The 24,200-nt window shown below is 44.0% G+C and overlaps 1 protein-coding gene across 1 annotated transcript in view; it reads left to right on the top strand.

Annotated features, from left to right (window-relative positions):
* LOC124789788 (solute carrier family 22 member 7-like) overlaps positions 1-24,200 on the top strand; it is a 112,096-nt gene that overhangs the window by 47,733 nt on the left and 40,163 nt on the right. Inside the window, exons 3-4 of the mRNA XM_047257257.1 lie at positions 4,501-4,725; positions 10,231-10,388. Of these exons, the coding sequence (XP_047113213.1) occupies positions 4,501-4,725; positions 10,231-10,388 (383 nt within the window). The remainder of the gene's footprint in view (positions 1-4,500; positions 4,726-10,230; positions 10,389-24,200) is intronic.

Genomic DNA, 24,200 nt, shown 5'->3' with positions numbered 1-24,200 from the left:
TTTCCTCGTATAACGTCCTCATGTCTTCATAAGGTAGGTAGGGTATTTTTCACAAATTAAAGTTTGTCGATCCTTTTGATCTCATATATTTTCACAACTCGAGATACATATAGCTCACACGAGCTAACACTGAACTAGGATGAACACTTATTGAGGAAACAAGGTGATCGAACCGAAATGAGCTAATAGAATAATCTGAACAAAGTGAGAGAGAGAGACACTATTGTCTCTACTACTTATAGATTAATACAAAGAACCGAATTTCAATCTAGAGTATTCTTACCCATTTACCGTTTTAGGGTTATATTGTATTGCTTTTTTAATAACCAATACCTAAATTTTTCGGTTAAATTAATTGGAGATTTTCTAGATTAAATTACAGCTTAAAGCCATTAAAGAGTGATTACATCATACAGCTATCGACAGAAAATGCAAAACTATAAATATGTGTTTGTCATTGCATCAGTCGTTGAGGGCGATCTGAAAGTTACATTATTCCTGAAGAATCAAATTTGCCAAGCCCGACAGTAATTTCTTTTATTACTATTACCAGTTCCGACAGATCAATGCAGTCATCATCGAATACTGTAACATTATTAGATATACGAGAACATGTAATCCTTTTTATTACTTTTATCAGTTTCGACAGATCTATGCTGTCATCATCGGATCCTTTGACATTCTTAGATGTACATCTAATAACGTTACAATATCCAATGCTGACAGCGTAGATCTGTCGAAACTGATAACAGTAATAAAAAGAATTACTAGCGGTCTTGGAAAACTTGATTTTTCAAGAATCATAGAAAATTGTAAAATTTGGCGGCCGATGGATGAGTGTGTGACGCTGCTGAGCAATGTCACCGCGCAGCTGGCAAGGGTGTTAACCTGAGTACATGTCGGTAACCGTGTATAAGGTCGTCGCGAATATCGTTGCGTATACTGTACTCAGTTCAGCAGTAATTATGCCTCACAGTCAGACGCGTGAATAATACACTCAGACACCAGCATCTGAAAGAAGAAGTATAGTTGGGGTCAAGAAAGCCAGTTTGTGTAATAGGCGAATCCTTCGACATTTGAATAGGAGCTATGTTAGCAAGAAATAAAACTATTCGACGATGGTGGCAAGAATGGGCGAAACATGTCCGCACACAGCGTCAAGAAGGAAGTGGTCGAATTAAAGAGGCGACGAACAATCGTCAGGGCGGTTCTCAGAGATTCATCATTATCATCGAGACAACGTGCAACTGGTGCTTCAGTAACCATAAAGACAATTAATAGGCCTCACAGAAAGCAACGAGCACTAGCATTGACATGTATTCTCCAACAAGGCCGCTTGCAGTGGTGTCAGACACATTCAGCCTGAAATCTCATTGACTGGAGTTTGTCTTCAGCAGCGAATCCGGCTTCGAAATGAGCCCCGATGACCAGCGAAATGCCCCAAAGAGCAGTGGGATACTAACCTGAATCCCGCCCACAATACGGCCCAACAACAACACTCGTACTCATAAATTAAGGATAATGCTGATACATGGTGAAAGAACGCTCTGGTGTGCGGTTTTCGGTTTTAAATCACCTCGAGGTATAACCATGCGGTGCATTTGACTTGCAATCGTCTCACGGTGGCGTTAGCGGCAGTCCACATATGCAGAGGTGTGTTGGTGCTTGTCAGAGTACAGTGTATCGAGTAAGTGTTTCCAGACGTGCTAATGGTGACTGTGAGTTGAAAATGACTCAAAGAACACATGTTGATGACGTTGTGATGGGTAGTGTTCTAGGGCGACTGGTGACTGGTCAAACACAGCAGGTAGTAGCAAGGGCCCTCCGTGTGCCACAAAGTGTGATCTCACGATTATGGCAACAAATTCCAGCAGAAAGGAAACGTGTCGAGGCGCTACAGCACAGGACGTCCACAGTGCACAACACCACAAAAAGACATATCTCGCCATCAGTGCCCGCAGACGGCCACAGATTACTGCAGGTAGCCTTGCTCGGGACATTACCGCAGCCGCTGGAACAGTTGTATCCAGACACACAGTCTACAGACGACTGAACAAACATGGTTTATTCGCCCAGAGACCTGCAAGGTGCATTCCACTGACCCCTAGTCACAGGGGAGCCCGTAAAGCCTGGTGTCAATTACACAGTACATGGTCTTTTGAACAGTGTTCCTAGGTTATGTTCACGGACGAGAGCAGGTATAGTCTGAACAGTGATTCTCGCTGGGTTTTCATTTAGCGTGAACCAGGAACCAGATACCAACCCCTTAATGTCCTTGAAAGGGACCTGAATGGAGGTCGTGCTTTGATGGTGTGGATTGGGATTATGATTGGTGCACGTACACCCCTGCATGTCTTTGACAGAGGAAGTGTAACAGGTCAGGTGTATCGGGATTTCATTTTGTATCAGTATGTCAGCCTTTTCAGGGGTGGAGTAGGTCCCACCTGCCTCCTGATGGATGAAAACGCACGGCCCCACCGAGCTGCCATCGTGGAGGAGTACCTTGAAACAGAAGATATCAGGCGAATGGAGTGGCCTGTCTGTTCTTCAGACCTAAACCCCATAGAGCACGTCTGGAATGCTCTGGGGCGACGTATCGCTGAACATATTCAAACCACTACGATACTTCAGGAGCTCCGTCAGGCACTGGTACAAGAATGGGAGGCTATACCACAGCAGCTGCTCGAACACCTGATCCAGAGTATGCCAACCCGTTGTGCAGCCTATGTACGTGTGTATGGTGATCATATCCCGCATTGATGTCGGGGTACATGCGCAGGAAACAGTGGCGTTTCGTAGCACATATGTTTCGGGACGGGTCTCTCAACTTACCACTAATACCGTGGACTTACAGATCTGTGTCGTGTGTGTTCCCTATGTGCCTATGCTATTAGCGACAGTTTTTTGTAGTGCCACGTTGTGTGGCACCACATTCTGCAGTTATCCTTAATTTATGAGTATGAGCGTACTTATGATGCTCCGGGGGTCTCATTTCATTTCAGTGTAGTCCTCCTTTGGTTGTCATCCTAGGTACCATACAGCACAGCGGTACGTCGACGATATTCTACTCGTCGTTTTGTTGCCCTTCCTGGGCTTACATTTCAGCTAAATAATGCCCGCTCATTCACGGCGAGATTTTCTACTGCTTGTCTTCGTGTTTGCCAAGTCCAATCTTGGCCAGCAAGGTTGCCGGATCTCTTCCCAATTGATGAGAACGTCTGGGTCATAGTAACCAGTGCTCTTCAATAATCTCGAGATTTTGACGATGTAGACGGGCAATTTTACAGAGTTTGGCATGATATCCCTCAGGAGGACATCCAAAATGTATATCAATTCATGAAAAGGCGAATAACTATTTTGCATTAGGGCTAATATGGGGCAACGTGCTATTGACTTGCTCAATTTGTGAACCCCTTTCTCTAGACTAAATCGACGATTTTTTCTGAAATTGTAGTCATTTGATGGCTCCACATGTACATCTACTGATTACCGCCGTATTCGGCTAATTCATTCGCTGTGCATCGTTTCCTTTAATTATTCATTTATTGTCTTAGAGTGTAATTGCCTAAAATCATTAGATTATCACCAACATTATTTCAGTCAATCGCCACAGTTTCTTTATAATCTTCTCTGTCACCATCATCTGGGTTGTATCGGCTTTTCTTCTTGTACCATTTGGTAACCACATGATTGAGGAGATTTTTAGGAGGTAATCTTTTTAAGTTATCACAAACATCTTACTAGCATCAGAATTTGATATTAAATACCTGAGATTAGAGCTCTAAATTATTGTGACTCTGATAATCATTGCCGGCCGGGGTGGCCGAGCGGTTCTAGGCGCTACGGTCTGGAAGCGCGCTACCGCTACGGTCGCAGGTTCGAATCCTGCCTCGGGCATGGATGTGTGTAATGTCTTTAGGTTAGTTAGGTTTAAGTAGTTCTAAGTTATAGGGGACTGATGAACTCAGAAGTTAAGTCCCATAGTGCTCAGAACTTCTTGAACCATTTGATAATCATTTTCATGAGCTTCATTAATGCAGTTGACCCATTTACATGTAATTTTACTCACGGAATGACTACATTATTATCCAAACTTATTTTATGGGTCATTGTTCTACATTATTAGTAGCTATAAAAATTTATCCGAAAAGTATTTAATGAGGGGGGTGGCAGTTCATGTCTAAAACTGTGTTGAACCTTTTATAGCGTTGTGAGGACTTTATAAAAATTAGTATAGCTTTTTATAGTGTATCTGTGGACGTTATAAAAGTTAATATAGTTTTATTTTTCATAAGGTGCGAAGGAAGAGTTTTTTATGCAGTTTTATTTCTCTGGTTCGTTGTCAAACTATTTCTCTTACAGTCTGATGTGTTTTCTGAAATCTAACAATGTTGACCACTTGGAGTTGTCATATTTTGATAATAGCCTTCCCGAAATGTGTTACCAACAAGTATACATATCGTTGTTCAGTGGTCCTTGAAAACTGTTTGACTTCCGCAGACAAGACGGGAAATACAGCAGATGCCTGATGAAGGCGCCAGAGCAAGAGAACGAAACAATGTCCTGCATCTACGGCTGGGACTACGACACCACATGGTTCTCCATGACAGCCGCATCTGAACAGAACTGGGTGTGCGATAAGGAACTGTACCCGAATACCGTGTATTCCGTGAGCCACATCGTTTCCACCGTCTTTGGGATACTTCTCTTTTACATTGGAGACAGGTGAGTGCTTCACAACATTGAGTACTTCACAATATCATTAAAATATACCAACAAATTTGAATACGAAACAAAGCTGTTCTTCGTGTACGAAAGATGAAAAATTTGCCAACAATAATTTATTAATTATCTCACATCTTAGTCGCAGATGTTATTTTCCGGGAAGACTGAAGTCAATCATACAGTTTTGTTATCTATGTTTCTCTGATGCTCACAAGCAAATGACAAGTGGCACCAAAGAAAGAAAGTGAAGGGCAGACCTAGAATGACTTTATATTTACTGTGCTACTAGAAGACCGCACTCAGAATCTTGTTTCCATTACTTATTAGTTCACATTACGCTGGTTGATTCCGGCATTTACACGACAACACACAATTGAGTCTAAGTAGGAGGAGAATCTTCGTTGCTGAAACAAATTGGGTATCTTCTTGGATAAAGTGAAATTTTCTCAGTCGTGTAAAAAGACATAGTAGGTGTTATGTATATTTTTTTTTTCACTGGCGGTTCTTTTCGATGAGTGCACTGTGCATAATCATTTCCCAGTAAGTAAATTAGATTCCTGCAGTAAGATTGGTAAGGAAAAATTAACTACCAGGGACAATTGCCAGAAACGAGAGGTTTTCCACTATTCGTTAGTGGGGATATTGGAGTTGTTGGAATTCAGATGGTACCAGATCTGGTGAGTGTGGTGGACCCAAGAAGACGTAGTTCTAATGTTTCTCATTTCTTATTATCAAACCACATTTGTGTGAAGATTCCTTTGTACTTGCTATCTATTTTTATTGTTTGCAGACTATTAGTAAAAATATTTGTTTCGCCCGGAAGAGCTATGGTCCTAATTCCGTAATTCTAAACCTGACTTGCCATATTCTTCAGTTTTGTTAGACTTTAGCCAGAACTGTCATTATATTCTGCAAAGGTCACGTATTCTCACAACGATATTCTCTTCAGCGAAGATCAAGTAATCACTGAATATAGTTAATATTTTCACAACGACATTCTCTCTGCGCTACATTCACTTCTCCGATCTCCTAGCACTTCATGTTAACATCTGATCACTAAATTTTTCTTTAACCATGATGCAGTCAAGTTGTTATTTGATCATGCCTATCAAACGTTTTCAAGTAGGTCCTTTTGCAAGAATCTTATGAGCTACAAGAAAGTGAATTAGCTGAGATATCTCTCAGCACTAATTTTGGTTTCAAAGAGATCAAACTGTTTATTCACAGATTTTAATATCCCTTTATATACACTGCTCTACAAAGGTTTCGAATACTATCGTGAAATATAGTCTGCGATATTAGAGGCTGCATTGACCTAGGCACGTCAAGTTAGAAACGATATACTGGCCGATGTTTACTACTGGCATGCTTTGTGACCATTTTTCAGTCATGTAAATATTCCTCTGCCGCAGCGGCAGATCGCGAACAGTCCAGTATCAACAACAGGTTAATTCAGTTTGTGTTCAGCACTACAGTAACATGCCACTAAGACGCATACAACACTTTGATAGGATTATGGCTTTGGTTTTAGCAGGTCATCCGTAGCAAGACGTTGCCGATCGGTTACGTGTCACTCAAAGCAGTCTGTCTAAGGTGTGTAGAAAGAACACAGAGTCGGGAAATGTCAATGACGTACCTCGCAGTGGTCGTCCTTTTATGACAGCACCAATGCAGGATTATTTCCTCCAGCTGTCGGCTCGCAGGCTCCCGACATCAACTGCAAGGCAACAGAGATTCATATCTCAGAACAAACAGTGCCTAGAATATTGAATCAAGGTGGTCTTCATTCAAATGGCCCATGAGAAATTTTGCACTGAACCAACGGGACTGACGCAATCGAAGGACCTGAGCTCTTGTACATCAACAATGGAGCCTTGTGGATTGGAGTATGTCATGTTTGCTGACGACACCAGGATTGGTTTGCGACCGGATACTAGACGAAGAAATAAAAGAGATACTTCAGTCGATCCATAAAAAGAGGAAGTACGAAAATGATCAGGAAAATACAGGAATACAGAAATAAAAGTAGCTGAGGAATGAAATAAATAGGAAGTGTAGGAAAGCTGTGACGAAATAACTGCATGAAAAATGTCAAGAAATCGAAAAAGAAGTGATTGTCGGAAGGACTGACTCAGCATATATGAAAGTGAAAACAACCTTCGTTGAAATTGAAAGCAAGGGTGGTAAGATTAAGAGTGCAACAGGAATTCCACTGTTAAATGCAGAGAAGAGAGAGGGTAGGTGAAAAGAGTACACTGAAGACCTCTATGATGGGTAGGATTTGCCTGATGTGACAGAAGAAGAAACAGGAGTTGACTTAGAAGAGAGAGGGGATCCAGAATTACAGCCAGAATTTAAGAGGGCTGGGCAGAAGGGATACTGAACATTCCATCACAATTTCTGAAACCATTGGGGGAAGTCAACAAAACGACTATTCACGTTGGTGTGTGGAATGTATGAGTCTGACGACATACCATCTCACTTTCAGAGCCTGCCGGAGTGGCCGTGCGGTTCTAGGCGCTACAGTCTGGAACCGAGCGCCCGCTACGGTCGCAGGTTCGAATCCTGTCTCGGGCATGGATGTGTGTGATGTCCTTAGGTTAGTTAGGTTTAATTAGTTCTAAGTTCTAGGCGACTGTTGACCTCGGAAGTTAAGTCGCATAGTGCTCAGAGCCATTTGAACCATTTTGACTTTCAGAAAATATCATCCACACAATTATCGACAAGTGCGAGAATCATAGCACAATCAGCTTAACAGCTCATTCATCCAACTTCCTGACAAGAATTATATACAGAAGATGCGAAAAGTAATTTGAGGATGTGTTAGATGACATTCAGTTTGGCTTTAGGAAAGCTAAAGGCACCACAGAAACAATTCTGACCTTGGGGTTGATAATGGAAGCAAGACTAAAGAAAAATCAAGACACGTTCGACCTGGAAAAAGCCTCGATAATGTAAAACGGTGCAAGATGTTCGAAATTCTGAGAAAAATAGAGATAAGCTATAGGGAAAGACGGGTAAGTTACAATATATACAAGAGCCAAGAACGAAATGCTCGGATTAAAAAGGGTAAAGACAGGGATCTAATCTTTCGCTCCTACTGTTCAATGTGTACGTCGAAGAAGCAATGATGGAAATAAAGAAAGATTCAGTTAAGGAATTAAAATTCAAAGTGAAAGGATATCAATGATATGATTCGCTGATGACATTCCTATTCTGAGTGGAAGTGAAGAAGAATTACATGATGTGCTAAATGAAATGAACAGTCTAATGAGTACAGAATATGGATTGAGAGTAACTCGAAGAAAGACGAAATTAACGAGAAGTAGCAGAAATGAAATTTAACATCAGGATTTATGGCGACGAAGTAGATAAAGTTAAGGAATTCTGTTACCTTGGCAGAAAAATAAGCAAAGACGGACGGAACAAGGAGGATGTCAAAAGGAGACCAGCACAGGCAAAAATTCTTTGCCAAGAGAAGTTGACTAGTACCAAACATAGATCTTACTTTGAGGAGGAAATGTCTTGTAATTGCAAGGTAGTGGAATGTGGACTGTGGACAAACCGGGGCAGAAGAGAATCGAAGCATTTTAAATGTGGTGCTACAGATGAATGTTGAAAATTAGGTGGACTGATAAGGTAAGGAATCGGATAGGAAAGGAATACGTATAAAACACTGACAAGGAGAAGGGACAGCATGACAGGACATCTGTTAAGACATCAGGGAATGACTTCCATGGCACTAGAGGGAGCCATAGAGGGCAAAAACTGAAGGGGAAGACAGAGATTGGAATACATACAGTAAACAATTGAGGACGTAGGTTGTAGGTGCTACTCTGTGATGAAGAGATTGGCACAAGAGACGAATTCGTGGCGGGCCGCATCAATCCAGTGAGAAGACAAACTAGCCTTTGGAGAAGCGCTAGTCGATACCAGAAACGCTGATAAGTTCAGAAAATCCATCCGTTTGCAGGTGGAAGTGTAATGTTCTGGGTGGCAATATTGCTGGAATGGCAGACTCCTCTAATACCCATAATTATCATCATGTGAAAATGATTTTCACTGATTTTGTTTGCAAGATGTTCGCTTTGGAGGGGGGCCTGCTTTGTTTTTTAATGAGTTTTTTTAACTAACCAAAATCGTTCTTGTTTTCAGAAGGAGTTATGTTTATTGTGTGTACTACAGGAAGTCATTGTAGTAAACTCTACGATATTCCAAATTTTTGTTGAGGTGCGTATTTCATCACTTCATTAGTATCCTCATTTGTTTGCTCTCAGTTTTACCGTCAACTCATGGGGAGTGCTTTGTGGACCTGTACAGTCTTGCTTGACATTGGCTTCATTTAACACCTAAGGATAAATCCATCAATATCTTGTTCGAAAAATATTAATTTCGCATTCGCCGATCTATTCGTAGGATATCCTGTACTTGGAGACCAGATCCTGGTGCTGTTATTTTTGTTCTATTACATATAGTGAGGCACCGTAGTTTATGAGACGTCTCACCTGACGATTTTAAGCCTAATAATGGAGGTACTGTTATAACTACTCTCCTTTGACAATCCTTGTTCAACAGGTAATTTACGTAGCCTGAAATGTGAAACTTCAGGTCCTTGAGCGGCAGCGCCATTTCCTTTAATATAAGTTTCCTCTTTTTGATAAGAACATGTCAGTGAGGAAGTCACTTGGAACAATTCATTAAGTGCTTTCATGTTACCGTATTAGAAATATAAGTCTAGCAACTGTTACGAAGCGAATTTATATCTGTGTACAGAAACTACCAAAATAATCTTATTGTTTTCCATGAGGATAATAGTAAAATTGCGACTTCAAACTGCCTTCCTTTGGGTTAAGTCATATTCCAGGTAATATAACGCTACTGAGGATGAAACTCTAGTTTGTAAATAGGTAGTCGGCAAACTCTGGTCTTAACCTGGGGACACATTTCTTTCGGCACGTTTTCATGCTGTACTCACAGACAGTAAATGGTTGGATACTCCTTGGTGGCTCAAACTAGCCGAAGAACGAACCTTTGTTGCCCGTTTGCTTTTAAACGATGTGTTTTATTGAACAAAACACCAGGCAGTGCATTAAAGACGAATCTGTGATCAGCCATCAATAAAGGCGATAATTTATCTCGCTACAAACATTTTCGAACACAACTTATGTCCCAAGGGTGAGACATAATTCACCATATAGTACGTTCATGATTAATTTATGATCCCATTCTTTAAACCTTGAACCAAAAGATTTCGCTCAAAGTCGTTAGAAGAGAACAAAAACTGTATTACATCAGGCGACGAAATGATTGTTTCACACTTAACGCTGATGGTGTTACAAATGATTTAGGTAGAAATATAATGAATGACAAAACATTATGATATTATATCACACTGCTGCAATTAGTATGTATTTCTATGCTAGATGGCATGATCCATGAAGTCACCAGAAACTTATGACTTCTGTGCTGGTTTTTGTTTACTCCGAATGTGTTTTTCTATTTCAGATTTGGACGAAGGAAACAGTTTCTGCTAGGCATAAGTTCCACGGCGTTGTCACAGACGCTGCTCCCCGTATCAGCGTCCGTGTTTCCTCTGTACATTGCCCTTTCCGCAGCCTCTGAAGGTGCACACTTGCCCATGTCAGAAGCAACCATGGCGACAGGTGAGTTAAGCTGGAACCATAATAGAGAAGCAGAAATATATCCTGTACTGCCGTTCCTATTTATCGGCTCTCGTGTTCCATTCTTATTTTATATCGTATTGCAGCTATGTTTAGTAGTACGGCACTGTCGATCGTTCTTCGTTAGGGGGATGGCTCTGAGCACTATGGGACTTAACATCTAAGGTCATCTGTCCCCTAGACTTAGAACTACGTAAACCTAACTAACCTAAGGACGTCACACACATCCACGCCCGAGGCAGGATTCGAACCTGCGACCGTAGCGGTCGCGCGGTTCCAGACTGAAGCGCCTAGAACCGCTCGACCACACCGGCCGGCATTAGAGAGACGATTAGTCACAATAACTGTACAGGAGGCTCTTTAGAAATCACAAGTGACACCACGGCACTCTCCACATCAAAAGAAGTTTGTCTCCATCAGCTTGCGGCAGTACAAGAAGCCGCCTCGCGGAGCGAACGCCAGTAGTGAGTTTTACGACAGTTTGCAGCTGGGCGAGGAATGCAGAAAGCTGGTTGATGGACACTGGAATCTGAGTTTTTTCCTGATGATGAAGCGTGCGCGTTCGTCTGAAGTGTGGGCACGACAAATGCCAAATAAGGGGAACGCCAAAACAATGAACACTATATTTCTAAGAAAAAAAAACAAGTATCGCACACTAAATAAGTTGTGACGCTGCGACGAGCTCATTGCAACTTCGTGTATAACTTTAGGATAAATACACTCTAAGCCAAAAAATAAAAAAAAATGACACACCACGAACGAATTATACGAATGCGACGGAAATCGGCAGATGTGATGTTCATGTGCAGACAGACAAATGAGTCCAGTTTCAGAAAAATGGGATGATTCATTCAAGAGAAAGAAATAATTGAGCAAATTATTAACGCGCTGGTCCACCTCTGGCTGTTATTGGCAGAGCTGTTGGATGTCGTCCTGAGGAATATAGGGCCAAATTCTGTCCAATCAGTGTCTTATGTCGTCAAAATTACAAGATTTTTGGGCGGCCCTTGACCATAATGCTCCAAATGCTGTCGACAGAGGAGAGATTGCTGGTCAAGGTAGGGTTACGCAATCACGGAGGGCCCTTGCCCATAATGCTTCAAATGTTGTCGACAGAGGAGAGATTGCTGGCCGAGGTAGGGTTACGCAAGCACGAAGACAAGCATTAGAAACTCCCACCGTGTGCGGGTGGGCATTTTCTTGCTGAAATGGAAGCGAATGATGGCTTGCCATGAACGCTAACAGAGCAGGGCGTATAATACTGTCGACGTACCGCTGCCCTATAAGGGTACCGCATGTGACAAGCAAAGGGGTCCCTCTATAAAATGAAATGGCTCTTCGGACAATCACTCCTGGTTGTCGGGGCGTATGGCGAGCGACAGTCAAAATGATATCTCACCACTGTCCCGGCCGACTCGCTGGTCATTCAGGGCTCGTTTCGAAGCATGACTGATAACTTAAGACAGTTCTATTCCAGTCAATGAGATTCCAAGTCGACGACGTCTCCGGCGACGCCTTGGACTGTGGTGGGATGCCTCGGTTTACCAACCTGACTGCTGTCCACCATGTGGCCCGACAACCAAGAGTGACGGTCTGGCTACCATTTTTCATAGCAGGACACCTTTCGTTGTTATCCGTGGCAAACGTACTGCACAGGGGCACGAAATCTTTCCTAACGGCACAGCGCGACAATTCAAATTTTAAATTTGTTACTCTCAAGTTTCTTCCGGTGTTTGTTGATTGAACATTCCATGAGTGTACTGCCGGTTCATAGTTTCCTACGGGCGCAATATTAAAACGATTTGACCTATTTGCCATTGTCAGTTGCGTTGACGGAAGAAGTCACAAAGGAAGTCGTCGCTACTGCCTTCACACCAAACACTGGCACATTATCAGGAAAAGTCTGACGAATACTGAAAATGCCTCAAGTAAAAACTGCCTTTTGCTGTTGAATAAAACATTGGTTTTAATGGGGACCGTCAAAGACGACCTCGGTTTGCGGAATGTTAGGATATATCAGATTCCGTACAAATATGACAAGACATCCATTGAACAAACTGTGCGCACTGTCAAAGATCGATTCCGCGAACACCGGTGACAAACTCGAACAACGTTTCCCAACATGTCTGCGGCCGCAGAGCATTGTTTAGCAGCGAATTACGTGATGGAAATATAACTTATCAGGATTTTAGCGAGTACTTCGAAATACTGGGATCGTCACTGGAGAGGGCATCGAAATTCGTACCAGGAACAACCTTATTAGCCTGCGCTGCGGCTGTAATCTCAGCAAGGCCTGAAGACCAGCACTGCGTCTAATCCATATCTGACAATTAATAATAATGGAGAAAACAGCAAACACAGCAGTGTGGCGACTAGGGCGGACAGAGGTAACTGCAGCCACGCTACCGCCTACTTGTGCAGACCGCGGAGGGAATGGCTCGCGGGGCCAGGGGGTATAAGTTAACTGCTCGCGCTCTGGAAGTTGCACTGTAGTGATGTGGCGGAGAGCGCGCCTAATCGGCCATTCTGAGTAGCCGTATTTCGGAACACATTTCTGCGGCGTTTCAGTTCCTGGGGCAGATTGTGAGTCTGTGAGGGTACACGCCCTATGCACAACTGTTTTTAGTACCCCATTCATCTGTGCAGGGTGATGGCAGCTGTCTGCATACAAATACAGGACATTATGCACTTCCTTCCGACACACACTGTGGCCCAGGGTGCCACCAGCTGTCCTGTTTTGATCATGACGTCTTCCGCCTGTTTCATTCTCCTTTGAGAATTTGATGTTCAAATTTCTGGAGTTCAGATGTGCAAGGAATTCAAACAGTTTCTCCCTTTCAAGGGGACAGATTACGAACATGTCATGTGCATAACGGAAATAGAAGGTGGGTTTCCATGTGGATGACGGCAGGGTTTTTCCTCGCAGTGTTACATGCGCACGGTGGTCAGAAACAATCTGAAAAGCTTGTAAGAATGTCGGGATGTCGCAGGGTAGATTGTGCTGATGAATAACTGTTAAGGAAGAAACTCGATACATTTTAACGTTAATTACCTCAGCAGCTTGTAGTCTAGTGGCTAGCGTTGCTGCCTCTGGATCACGGGGTCCCGGGTTCGATTTTCTGCAGGGTTGGGGATTTTCTCTGCCAAGGGACTGGGTGTTTATGTTGTTCTCTTCATTTCATCATCCTCATCATCATTCCTGACCGTGGCTACTTTAGACCGTGTAATAAATTGGGCTGTGTAAAATCTGGGATTTTATACGGGCACTGATGACCGCGCATTTGAGCGCCCCACGAACCAAACATCATCATCATCATCAACGTAAACTAGCGTTAAACTTAGCCAGTCAGGCCATTCTGATCGCAGATTCAAGCGGCCCGCCATACACAATTAGAGTCAGTTGTTCTCACAGCGAAGATAATACTGCACAAGACTGTTCAGCCTTTGGCTGGCTTACAACCGTCACATGTCTAATTTTTATTCCTCCCTTGTTCGGTGTTAGGAAACGAAACGAAGAACTCAGTTAGCGCCGTAGACTCTGGCGGGTCGCTAGAATGCATGCATCAACTTCCTGATTAGCAAAGTACATTGATAACTATTTCCCAACACGATCTACCATGAAACATCCTTACAAGCTGTTTCTTTTTTTTCACACTGTTCCTGAAGACCATGTATAGAAATTCTCTCCCACAGGCTAGAGTCCGCTGTCTATTGTGATCCCTCCGTTTTTCATATTATTTTCCATTAAATAGAAAATATGTGGAGGTCAGGACGTGCTTGAAACGGCCGGTGGTCTTACTGCCATATTTCTGACGAATTTATATATGGTATGGTACGGCTTTTAAGCTCAGTATTAAGTAAAATACAAATAGCAGCACATATGTTTTACAGACATTTAAATTTTTAATATAGTCAATTGAGTCGTTAGTTTCCATCAGGAAACTGTTGACGGTTAGCCGTTATGTCCTGCTGGGAGAGTCTGTGACAATGTGGGGAACGTACTGCCACAATCGCACTTTGTAGATGGAGACTTCTCTCATTTATAGAGTCACTTCTGTCATGTTTCGTGCGTAATCGGTCCATATTCTGCGCCACTTGTAGAATGAAGATTCCCTTCTTATGCAGGTTAAGATCTGAAAATGTGGTGGACAAGTCTCTCTCTCCAGTCCTGTGGTTGTTATTCGGTTAAGTTGAACTGAGGCGTGTGCAATTCCACGGCTACTATAACGTAGACTTTGACGGCCGGAAATGTCATATCCATTATAATTATCCGGGCTGTTATGCTGTGGTCGGTTGGTGAATTCTTTGTCAAATACCTACTTTTCGTGCCCGTCTGCGGGAGACATCTTAAAGGGGGTCTGTAGCGAGCCAGTGGGTGTGTTGGACCTTCCATCGAGCTACAGACCCTCTTGAAGATGTCTCCCGCAGACGGGGACGAAAAGTTGGGATTTGACAAAGAATTCACCAACCGACCACGGCATAACAGCCCGGATAATTATAATGGACATGATCAATCCCACGGCTATTTTCATGGATGATTTTCTTGACCGAAGTTGGTTTTGTTTCTCGGACAATTGGGTCTTGATGGACAGGGATGCCTTGTGTTGCCATGGTTGGAATGTGGGTCATTATTGGCAGCCAATCGACGACGATTGACTTTAGTGTACCCTCATGCGTTCGCCAGCTTTGTGCTGAACATTTGTGTACGCACGCTATTGAGCCATGCAGAAGCACCATATTCCGCAGCAGAGTAGCCTAGTCCAACTGCTGAAGAGTGCGGAGTTTCAGCAGTGCAGCGCCAAGTTGTTCGACGCATCTTATGTAGTATGTTCTTATGTAGGATGTTCTTTGCGTTTCATATCTTCGCTGAGGTGTTTTCCAGATGCTTCTACTAGAATAGTGTCCAGTCCAATGCGACTCTTAGATATTTCGCGTGATCTAGTGACTCTCACAGGGGCACACTGGGGTATTGCGAAACAGTGTCTGAGCTCACTACAATACCTGAGCCCTTCAGCCTGAAGTTGTATAGGCTACGACAAGATTTACAGAATTGAGGATGTGATACAGGCATTTGCCAAAGTAAGGGTTTAAATTTTCAATCAGGTATTTTTGCAGCAAATATGTGCGAGCTCTGGTGTTGTTGACAACTGGACGTAACGGAACCCCACATTTGTGGACTTTAAGGAGTCCATGAAATCTAGGTGGTAACGATTTCTTGATGACCCCCTCTGGCAAATCAGAGTTCTTGAGAAGCAACCTAGTTCTGTTCTCCACCTTCTTGGTGGCCTCAGAGTTGATCTTCCTGTAGGAGTCGTCATCTAGCAACCTCTGTCTCTTCTCAGTGGAGTCTTTATAAGAGAGAACAATAGTAGCTTTGCATTTTTCAACTATGGACTGGCTGTACACTCGTGGACTGTTCGATCAATAAATACGGCAAAAAAAACTGAAGAATTACTTCAAATACTTTTACGGGGAGGAGATGAACCGCAGTATGAGGAAATTCAACAAGCTTTACAACGAGAGATGCAATTAGCTCTCTTCAATTTGTGGATAGATGTCGTACCGAGCATGCTGTGCCGAGCTAAGGTCACACAACACATCGATTCAGTGGCAGCCTGGAGAATCAAGAAGCGATACCAGCCTTCCCTTGGTATATGAGAAGGTACTCTTCACTCGCCGAACTTCAGTACAGCTCCCAGGAAATTCTATTACTACCTTTAGCACTAGTCAACCACTTTGACTTCAGGAATGAGGACTGGATTGACGGTGTTATCTGGGTGACAGCCGATTCTGCACATAGAAAGCATAGAGGACGTTTAACGTCAATATCTTCACGCCTCGTAGACATACCATTACTGGAGGCCCCATACAAGGTCTCATCAATGTAATGTGCCGCTAAATAACGATGTGGTTCCCCCTCCTCCCACCGTACTTACCCCCCCCCCCCCCCCCTCCCCTCACCCAAGTTCACATGAGTCACGGACAGCGTCATTGCGGCTAAATACGAGATTGCTGCGCCGCTAATGCCTGAAGCAGCTGAAGAAGTACGTCGTGAAACTTGTGGTACCTCGACGATAAGTTTACGAAGTCAAACATTACCAGCTGAGAGACGGACGCCATCCGGGAGCTGAGAGACTTCAGTGAGACTTTTGTCTTAGCTGCTGACAAACGTAACGCTACTACCGTTTTCTCCCACATGGAGAAGATGTAGAGCCTTCTAAATGACGATTCCCACAGAAAGATCAACGCTGGGACTAAGCAAGAAAGCGGAAATTTGGACCTGGGCTCTTTTTCAGAGATCGGATTTACTAGAGGGGTCATCAAGAAATTGTTACCTGAAGTACCAGTCCCGTGAATACTTTATCGATTCCGTACTGTTCAGAGGAGTATAGGGTAATATCAACAGCAGCAGTAACTCTGAATAATTCAGTGATTGGGTTGTTCTGCCGGCCGCAGTGGCCGAGCGGTTCTAGGCGCTCCAGTCAGGAACCGCGCGACCGCTACGGTTGCAGATTCGAATCCTGCCTCGGTCATGGATGTGTGTGATGTCCTTAGGTTAGTTAGGGTTAAGTACTTCTAAGTTCTAGGGGACTGATGACCTCAGATGTTAAGTCCCATAGTGTTCAGAGCCATTTGAACATAGGGTTGTTCTCACCAGAATCGAAAGCAATGCAACACCGACTACAATAGTTCAGTTATACGTACGGACGTCACACACCAAAGATGAAGACATAAAAAAAGGTATACAAGCATATTTAATGGGGAATGTAGTACGTAAATGAAGACGAAAATCTAATAGTCAAGGTGGACTGGAATGGGGTCATAGGGGAGGGACTGGAAGAAAAAGTTACGAGAGAATATTTGCTTGCTACTAGGAATGAGACAGGAGACAGAAAATATAATTCGGCAATAAATTTCAGCTAGAGGAGGTATATTTGAAAAGTGCCGGGAGATACTGGAAGATTTCAACTACACTCCTGGAAAATGAAATAAGAACACCGTGAATTCATTGTCCCAGGAAGGGGAAACTTTATTGACACATTCCTGGGGTCAGATACATCACATGATCACACTGACAGAACCACAGGCACATAGACACAGGCAACAGAGCATGCACAATGTCGGCACTAGTACAGTGTATATCCACCTTTCGCAGCAATGCAGGCTACTATTCTCCCATGGAGACGATCGTAGAGATGCTGGATGTAGTCCTGTGGAACGGCTTGCCATGCCATTTCCACCTGGCGCCTCAGTTGGACCAGCGTTCGTGCTGGACGTGCAGACCGCGTGAGACGACGCTTCATCCAGTCCCAAACATGCTCAATGGGGGACAGATCCGGAGATCTTACTGGCCAGGGTAGTTGACTTACACCTTCTAGAGCACGTTGGGTGGCACGGGATACATGCGGACGTGCATTGTCCTGTTGGAACAGCAAGTTCCCTTGCTGGTCTAGGAATGGTAGAACGATGGGTTCGATGACGGTTTGGATGTACCGTGCACTATTCAGTGTCCCCTCGACGATCACCAGAGGTGTACGGCCACACCATGATGCCGGGTGTTGGCCCTGTGTGCCTCGGTCGTATGCAGTCCTGATTGTGGCGCTCACCTGCACGGCGCCAAACACTCATACGACCATCATTGGCACCAAGGCAGAAGCGACTCTCATCGCTGAAGACGACACGTCTCCATTCGTCCCTCCATTCACGCCTGTCGCGACACCACTGGAGGCGGGCTGCACGATGTTGGGGCGTGAGCGGAAGACGGCCTAACGGTGTGCGGGACCGTAGCCCAGCTTCATGGAGACGGTTGCGAATGGTCCTCGCCGATACCCCAGGAGCAACAGTGTCCCTAATTTGCTGGGAAGTGGCGGTGCGGTCCCCTACGGCACTGCGTAGGATCCTACGGTCTTGGCGTGCATCCGTGCGTCGCTGCGGTCCGGTCCCAGGTCGACGGGCACGTGCACCTTCCGCCGATCACTGGCGACAACATCGATGTACTGTGGAGACCTCACGCCCCACGTGTTGAGCAATTCGGCGGTACGTCCACCCGGCCTCCCGCATGCCCACTATACGCCCTCGCTCAAAGTCCGTCAACTGCACATACGGTTCACGTCCACGCTGTCGCGGCATGCTACCAGTGTTAAAGACTGCGATGGAGCTCCGTATGCCACGGCAAACTGGCTGACACTGACGGCGGCGGTGCACAAATGCTGCGCAGCTAACGCCATTCGACGGCCAACACCGCGGTTCCTGGTGTGTCCGCTGTGCCGTGCGTGTGATCATTGCTTGTACAGCCCTCTCGCAGTGTCCGGAGCAAGTATGGTGGGTCTGACACACCGGTGTCAATGTGTTCTTTTTTCCATTTCCAGGAGTGTAGATTACGGCATGATCAGACAGAGATTCCGAAATCAGATACCGGATAGTAAGGCGAACACGGAAGCAGATATAGACTCAGATCACAATTCACTTGTGGTGAAGAATAAGCTGAAGTTTAAGAGACTAGTCAAGAAGAATCAAAGCATGAAGAAGTGGGATACAGAAGTGCTACGGAACATGTCTTAAAGAACAGACAGCAGGCATGAATATAATTGACTCACCTCACTGGGCAACGAATTCACCTTGTTCAGTGAGGATGCACAGGTGGCGCTAGGTGGGAATGTGGGTCCGCCTTGAGATGTGCCTATATGGTCTGCGTAGTTGCTGCTAACTCTGTGTCCACGTGGCGTAGCGGTTAACGCAACTGCCCATTAAGCAGGAGATCTCGGGTTCGAATCCCAGTGTGGCACGCAATTTAACTTTCGCCGCTTGTTCCACATAATGACCCGATGCAACTTCCCCTTCTCCCCAATACATCATCAATTTACATATTTCTGTACGTTCTTCTCGCATTCACAGCGCCACATTTGCACCTGGTGGCCAAAATTTGAAACTATTTTCTGCCAGCGTAAATCGGCTCCTCATTGACGCATTAGCGTACGTTACAAGTTTCGCTTCTAGTACGATAATCACAACTCACACTGGACCTCTGTGAGTAACTGCACTATAATTATAGATACCTTGTACATTGGCGCACTACTGGGAAAAGTCGAACTCACACGGGGAAAGCACTGAGTAAAAACGTCCCAGTGAAACATGTGCATTATTGAGGAGCGTCGGAGACGACCTCGGTTTGTGGAGTGCCAAGATGTTCAAGATTCTGCACCAGTGTGGTAAGCCATATATTGAACAAACAGTGGCCGGCCGCGGTGGTCTAGCGGTTCAGGCGCTCAGTCCGGAACCGCGCGATTGCTACGGTCGCAGGTTCGAATCCTGCCTCGGGCATGGATGTGTGTGATGTCCTTAGGTTAGTTAGGTTTAAGTAGTTCTAAGTTCTAGGGGACTGATGACCTCAGATGTTAAGTCCCATAGTGCTCAGAGCCATTTGAACCATTTTTTGAACAAACAGTGCTCACCATTGAAGATCGTTGCCGGATACTCCAGTGTTACACTCGACAAATGTATCCTAATAAGTCACCGCTCGTAATGCGCTGTTTTTCCGAGAGTAACGCAATGGAATACGAGCATACCAGGATTTCAGCACATACTTCCAAATACGTGTAACAGAGCAGTTGGCGCGGCCATCGTAATTCGGCCCAGGGACAGTGTCACCGACTGGAAACGCTATTATAATCTCAGCAAGGCTTGAGAACCAACGCGGCCTCTGTTTAACACTACACTCAGCAAATGCGACGATCTGTCGGCCAGAGTGGACAGAGTAACAATACCTACGCTACTAGAGATGCCGACACCTTCCCCTCCTCGGCCGCCGACCTGTTCTCTCGAGCGAGAACCACGCTTCAAGGAACTCCGTTCGTCAGCACACGTGACAATGACGTCATGTCTGCCGAAACATTGGGTTCGTTGGACACCATGAACTGGCAATACACCCATGCACTATTGGATCAACTTAACCTTCAATAAACGTTAATTTTTTGTGAAATCCTTGTTAGCCAAGGTTGCAAGGTGTCCGTTTATCTCACACTTGGATTTTTATATTCAGGTTCGAAGATAGCCGTAAATGGTCTATTCTTGTTACCTACTTCCTCCCTATATGCGATTTTGACTAATAAAGATTCCAAAAAACTCTGTACCCATTGAAATAACATCTCACACACAATTTCAGGTAACTACAATTTTAACTCTGTTAACCGGGTGTAAAATTGTTCTACACTGTAAGTATTGGTCTATATTCGTAAGCTTCTACGTCGCAATTGACAATGATAGTGACAGTCTGCATTTTCGGTTTCTGAATGTTTGAGACACTTTCGTGAATTCCTGTGGTGTCAAAAGAACTTTGCCTGCACGTGTTTCTGTATTTGATGCTCTTATCACACTATATACTTTAATTTTTTTTAATTTACATGTGTGTGTGGTGCCTGTTCTTTCGGAAATGTCGAAAAGAAGAGACGCCATTCTCAATTCCGCAGCCGGACATTTACTTGATGAAATGCAATAAATTCTGACATCGGGCGAATTCAATGGCGACAACTGAAAATTTTTGTGGGGTGGGTATTGTAATCCATATTTCCCGTTACACGCGAGCGGTCGTCTTGATCACTTCGGTTATCCAAGAACACTACCCGTCCAAATCAAATTCCCGTGATGTCACACACTACGTTCGTAGCACCCCATGCCCATCATACTGACTGATCGCCGCATTACCCCGTGTTCATGTAAGCCTTCAGGGAGAGAGAATGCACCCGCACTGAAATGATCTCATGGCTTTCAAGCCGTTTAAGCCTGTATTTATATATATGGTGACTTACGAAGATATGCAAATATTTTAATATGTTATTCTACAATGAAAATTAAAGAAAAAAGTTCATACAAACATAGGTCGGCAAATGTTTAGTTACGGAGTTACGGCTAATAAAAGATTTTGCCGGAAATTTAGCAACTTCGCTAATATGAAGCCATCGCAAAACTGGACGAGGTTAAAGTAAAGCACGATTTCCATTTATTTTGTTTTTATTGGGCTGTTGAATCGAAAAAAACATGCAGGTCGACGACAAGCAATAGAAACTCTCACCCTGTGTGGGCGGACATTAGCTTGCCGAAATATAAGCCCAGGATGGCTTCCATGAAGTGAAACTAAACGGCGAAGAAAACGAGAGGCCAATCCTGAGCGGTCCATGCAGCAAGATGTTGGGCCCATCTGTACCGCGCTCCATGGTGTCGAGGTTGCAAAGATGGACCTCGCCATGGACGTCCGGAGTGAAGTAGCGCATCATGGAGCCTATTGCGCACAGTTTGAGTCGTAACACGACGTCCTGTGGCTGCACGAAAATCAGTACTCAACATGGTGGCGTTGCTGTCAGGGTTCCTCCAAGCCATAATCCATAGGTAGCGATCATCCATTGCAGTAGTATTCCTTGGGCGGCCTGAGCGAGGCATGTCATCGACATTTCCTGTCTGTCTGTATCTTGTCCATGTCCGAACAATGAGTGTCGCTTATGCCTTCAACCAGACAATCGTCGGAGACGTGTTTGCAGGCAACCCGACCGGGCTGGACGCCTTAGACACACTGTCCAGCGAGTGCAGCAAGGTGTAGGTTGCCTGTTGTTTTAGGATGGCATTATATGGGGCCGACGTACGCGGCTGGAGGTCATGGAAGGCTCCGTAAGGGCTGTACGATACGTGAATGCCATCCTCCGACCGATAGTGCAACCATATCGGCTGCATATTGGCGAGGAATTCGTCTTCATGGACTCCAATTCGCGCCCCAATATTGCACACCTTGTGAATGGCTTCCTTCAGGATAACTACATCGTTCGACTAGAGTGGCCAGCGTGTTCTCCAGACATTAACCCTATCGAACATGCCTGGGATAGATTGAAAAGGGCTGTTTATGAAAGACGTGACCCACCAACCACTCTGAGGGATCCATGCTGTATCGCTGTTGAAGAGTGGGACTATCTGGACCAACAGTGCCTTGATGGATTTTTGGATAGTATGATATGACGAATATAGGCATGCATCAATGCAAGAGGACGTGCTACTGGGTATTAGAGGTACCGGCGTGTACAGCAATCTGGATCACCACCTCTGAAGGTCTCGCTGTGTGGTGATACAACATGCAATGTGTGATTTTCATTAGCAATAAAAAGGGCGGAAATGATGTTGATGTTGATCTCTATTCCAATTTTCTGTACAGGTTCCGGAACTCTCGGAACCGAGATGATGCAAAACTTTTTTTGATGTGTGTATATACGCATGGGAGGAACAATTTGTCTAAAAATTTAAATGCTGTGCTATCGTTGTTGATACTGAATACGAGACATAAATTGGAATCCACACGGCACAGCTCAGCATTTTCTTTCTAGCAGTTAGTTTAACAGAAAACCTGTATTTTGTCATTTAAAAACAATAGGAACTATGTACCTTGTCATTTAAAAAATGTATAGTCAGTATCCGTCTGGTTTTTATTAGAGTATCACGTTAAATTTAGAAGTAAGTGTATTAAAGACTTTTCGAGATTTTTGTTAACTTTGCCCATTTCTATATTAAACATATAGTCATATGCATTAAAACACAATATTCAGCAGACATCCTTCCGACTGTTCATTATGGTATCGTGCAAAAATTTGAATATATCTGTCAAAAACATTTCGAGACTTTTGTAACAACATTATCTATATATATATATATATATATGAGGAAAATATCCAGCCTGTATCTTCCCGAACGTTTATTATTGTGCAAAGATATGAAGTAAACCATAAAAGAACTTTCGTATGAGTTTGACGCCACTTTACCTATTGAATTTTGACTCGGACGCCTATGGACACGTTGTAGGAGAGTACGGACAGGCAGTCATGCGAAGAATTTTTGAGCACGTTTTCCGAAAACTATGTTGAGCAGCTTGTTCGACAGCTCACACGCATGGTAACAATTTAGATCCTGTAGCCACAAACATCCCCGACCTTACCGGTGGAGGCAGTATAGAGACAGTAGTTACTGACCGTGATGTCATCATACCGACAATGGTCACTATAATTAACAAATCAATCAAGAAGACTAGGACAGTATTTTTTCAAGACAAATCAGACAAGCCATTGCTGGTATCCGATTTAGACAATGAATGGACATCATTTCGTTGCAGTATGACACAAGTATGAGGAAGGTGATGTTGTTTTCCAGGAACCTTGTTGAGAAAATTTAGAAAATCGGCATCTGATGCTGACTGCGGAACGTTCCTTCTGCCACCAACGTAAATTACGCATAGGTATCACGATTGTGCGATAAATGAATGCTCATACGCAGGAACTTAGATAACCGTTTCTCCTATTTGTGAGAGGAACAGGGAAGGAAATGGATAGTAGTGGCACAATACGCCCTCCACCACGCACCGTACCATGTCTTGCGGAGTGTGGATGTACACGTAGATGTCAATGTAAAACCTTGAACAATAACTTGTCGTAATCACCTTTAGAGACTACATGTAGGAAGGTCAAAAACAGTCTGAAAAGCTTATAAGAATGTTTCATGGTCGCCTGTGCTGAAAAACAATTGTTAAGAAAAAGTATCGGAACGCTTCGTCGTTTACGAGTTAATATTGAAGTTAACCAGTCAGGCCGTTGTGGGCACAATTTCAAAGAGCCCGCCGTAGACTGTATCGCTATATTTGTTCTTCGATTTGATTCCTAAAAACGAACATGAAGACGATATAAAAATTGAACATGGAAGAGTAGAAAAAATCTAACCCCAGCCAAATGCTGAGCCGTCTCATACGCTATCATCTACGCTATGAAAAAA

This window comes from Schistocerca piceifrons, chromosome 3 (genome assembly GCF_021461385.2).
Source record: "Schistocerca piceifrons isolate TAMUIC-IGC-003096 chromosome 3, iqSchPice1.1, whole genome shotgun sequence".
Taxonomy (NCBI): domain Eukaryota; kingdom Metazoa; phylum Arthropoda; class Insecta; order Orthoptera; family Acrididae; genus Schistocerca; species Schistocerca piceifrons.
The sequence above is the reverse complement of the archived record's forward strand: the minus strand, read 5'-3'. Positions and strand labels throughout refer to the sequence as shown.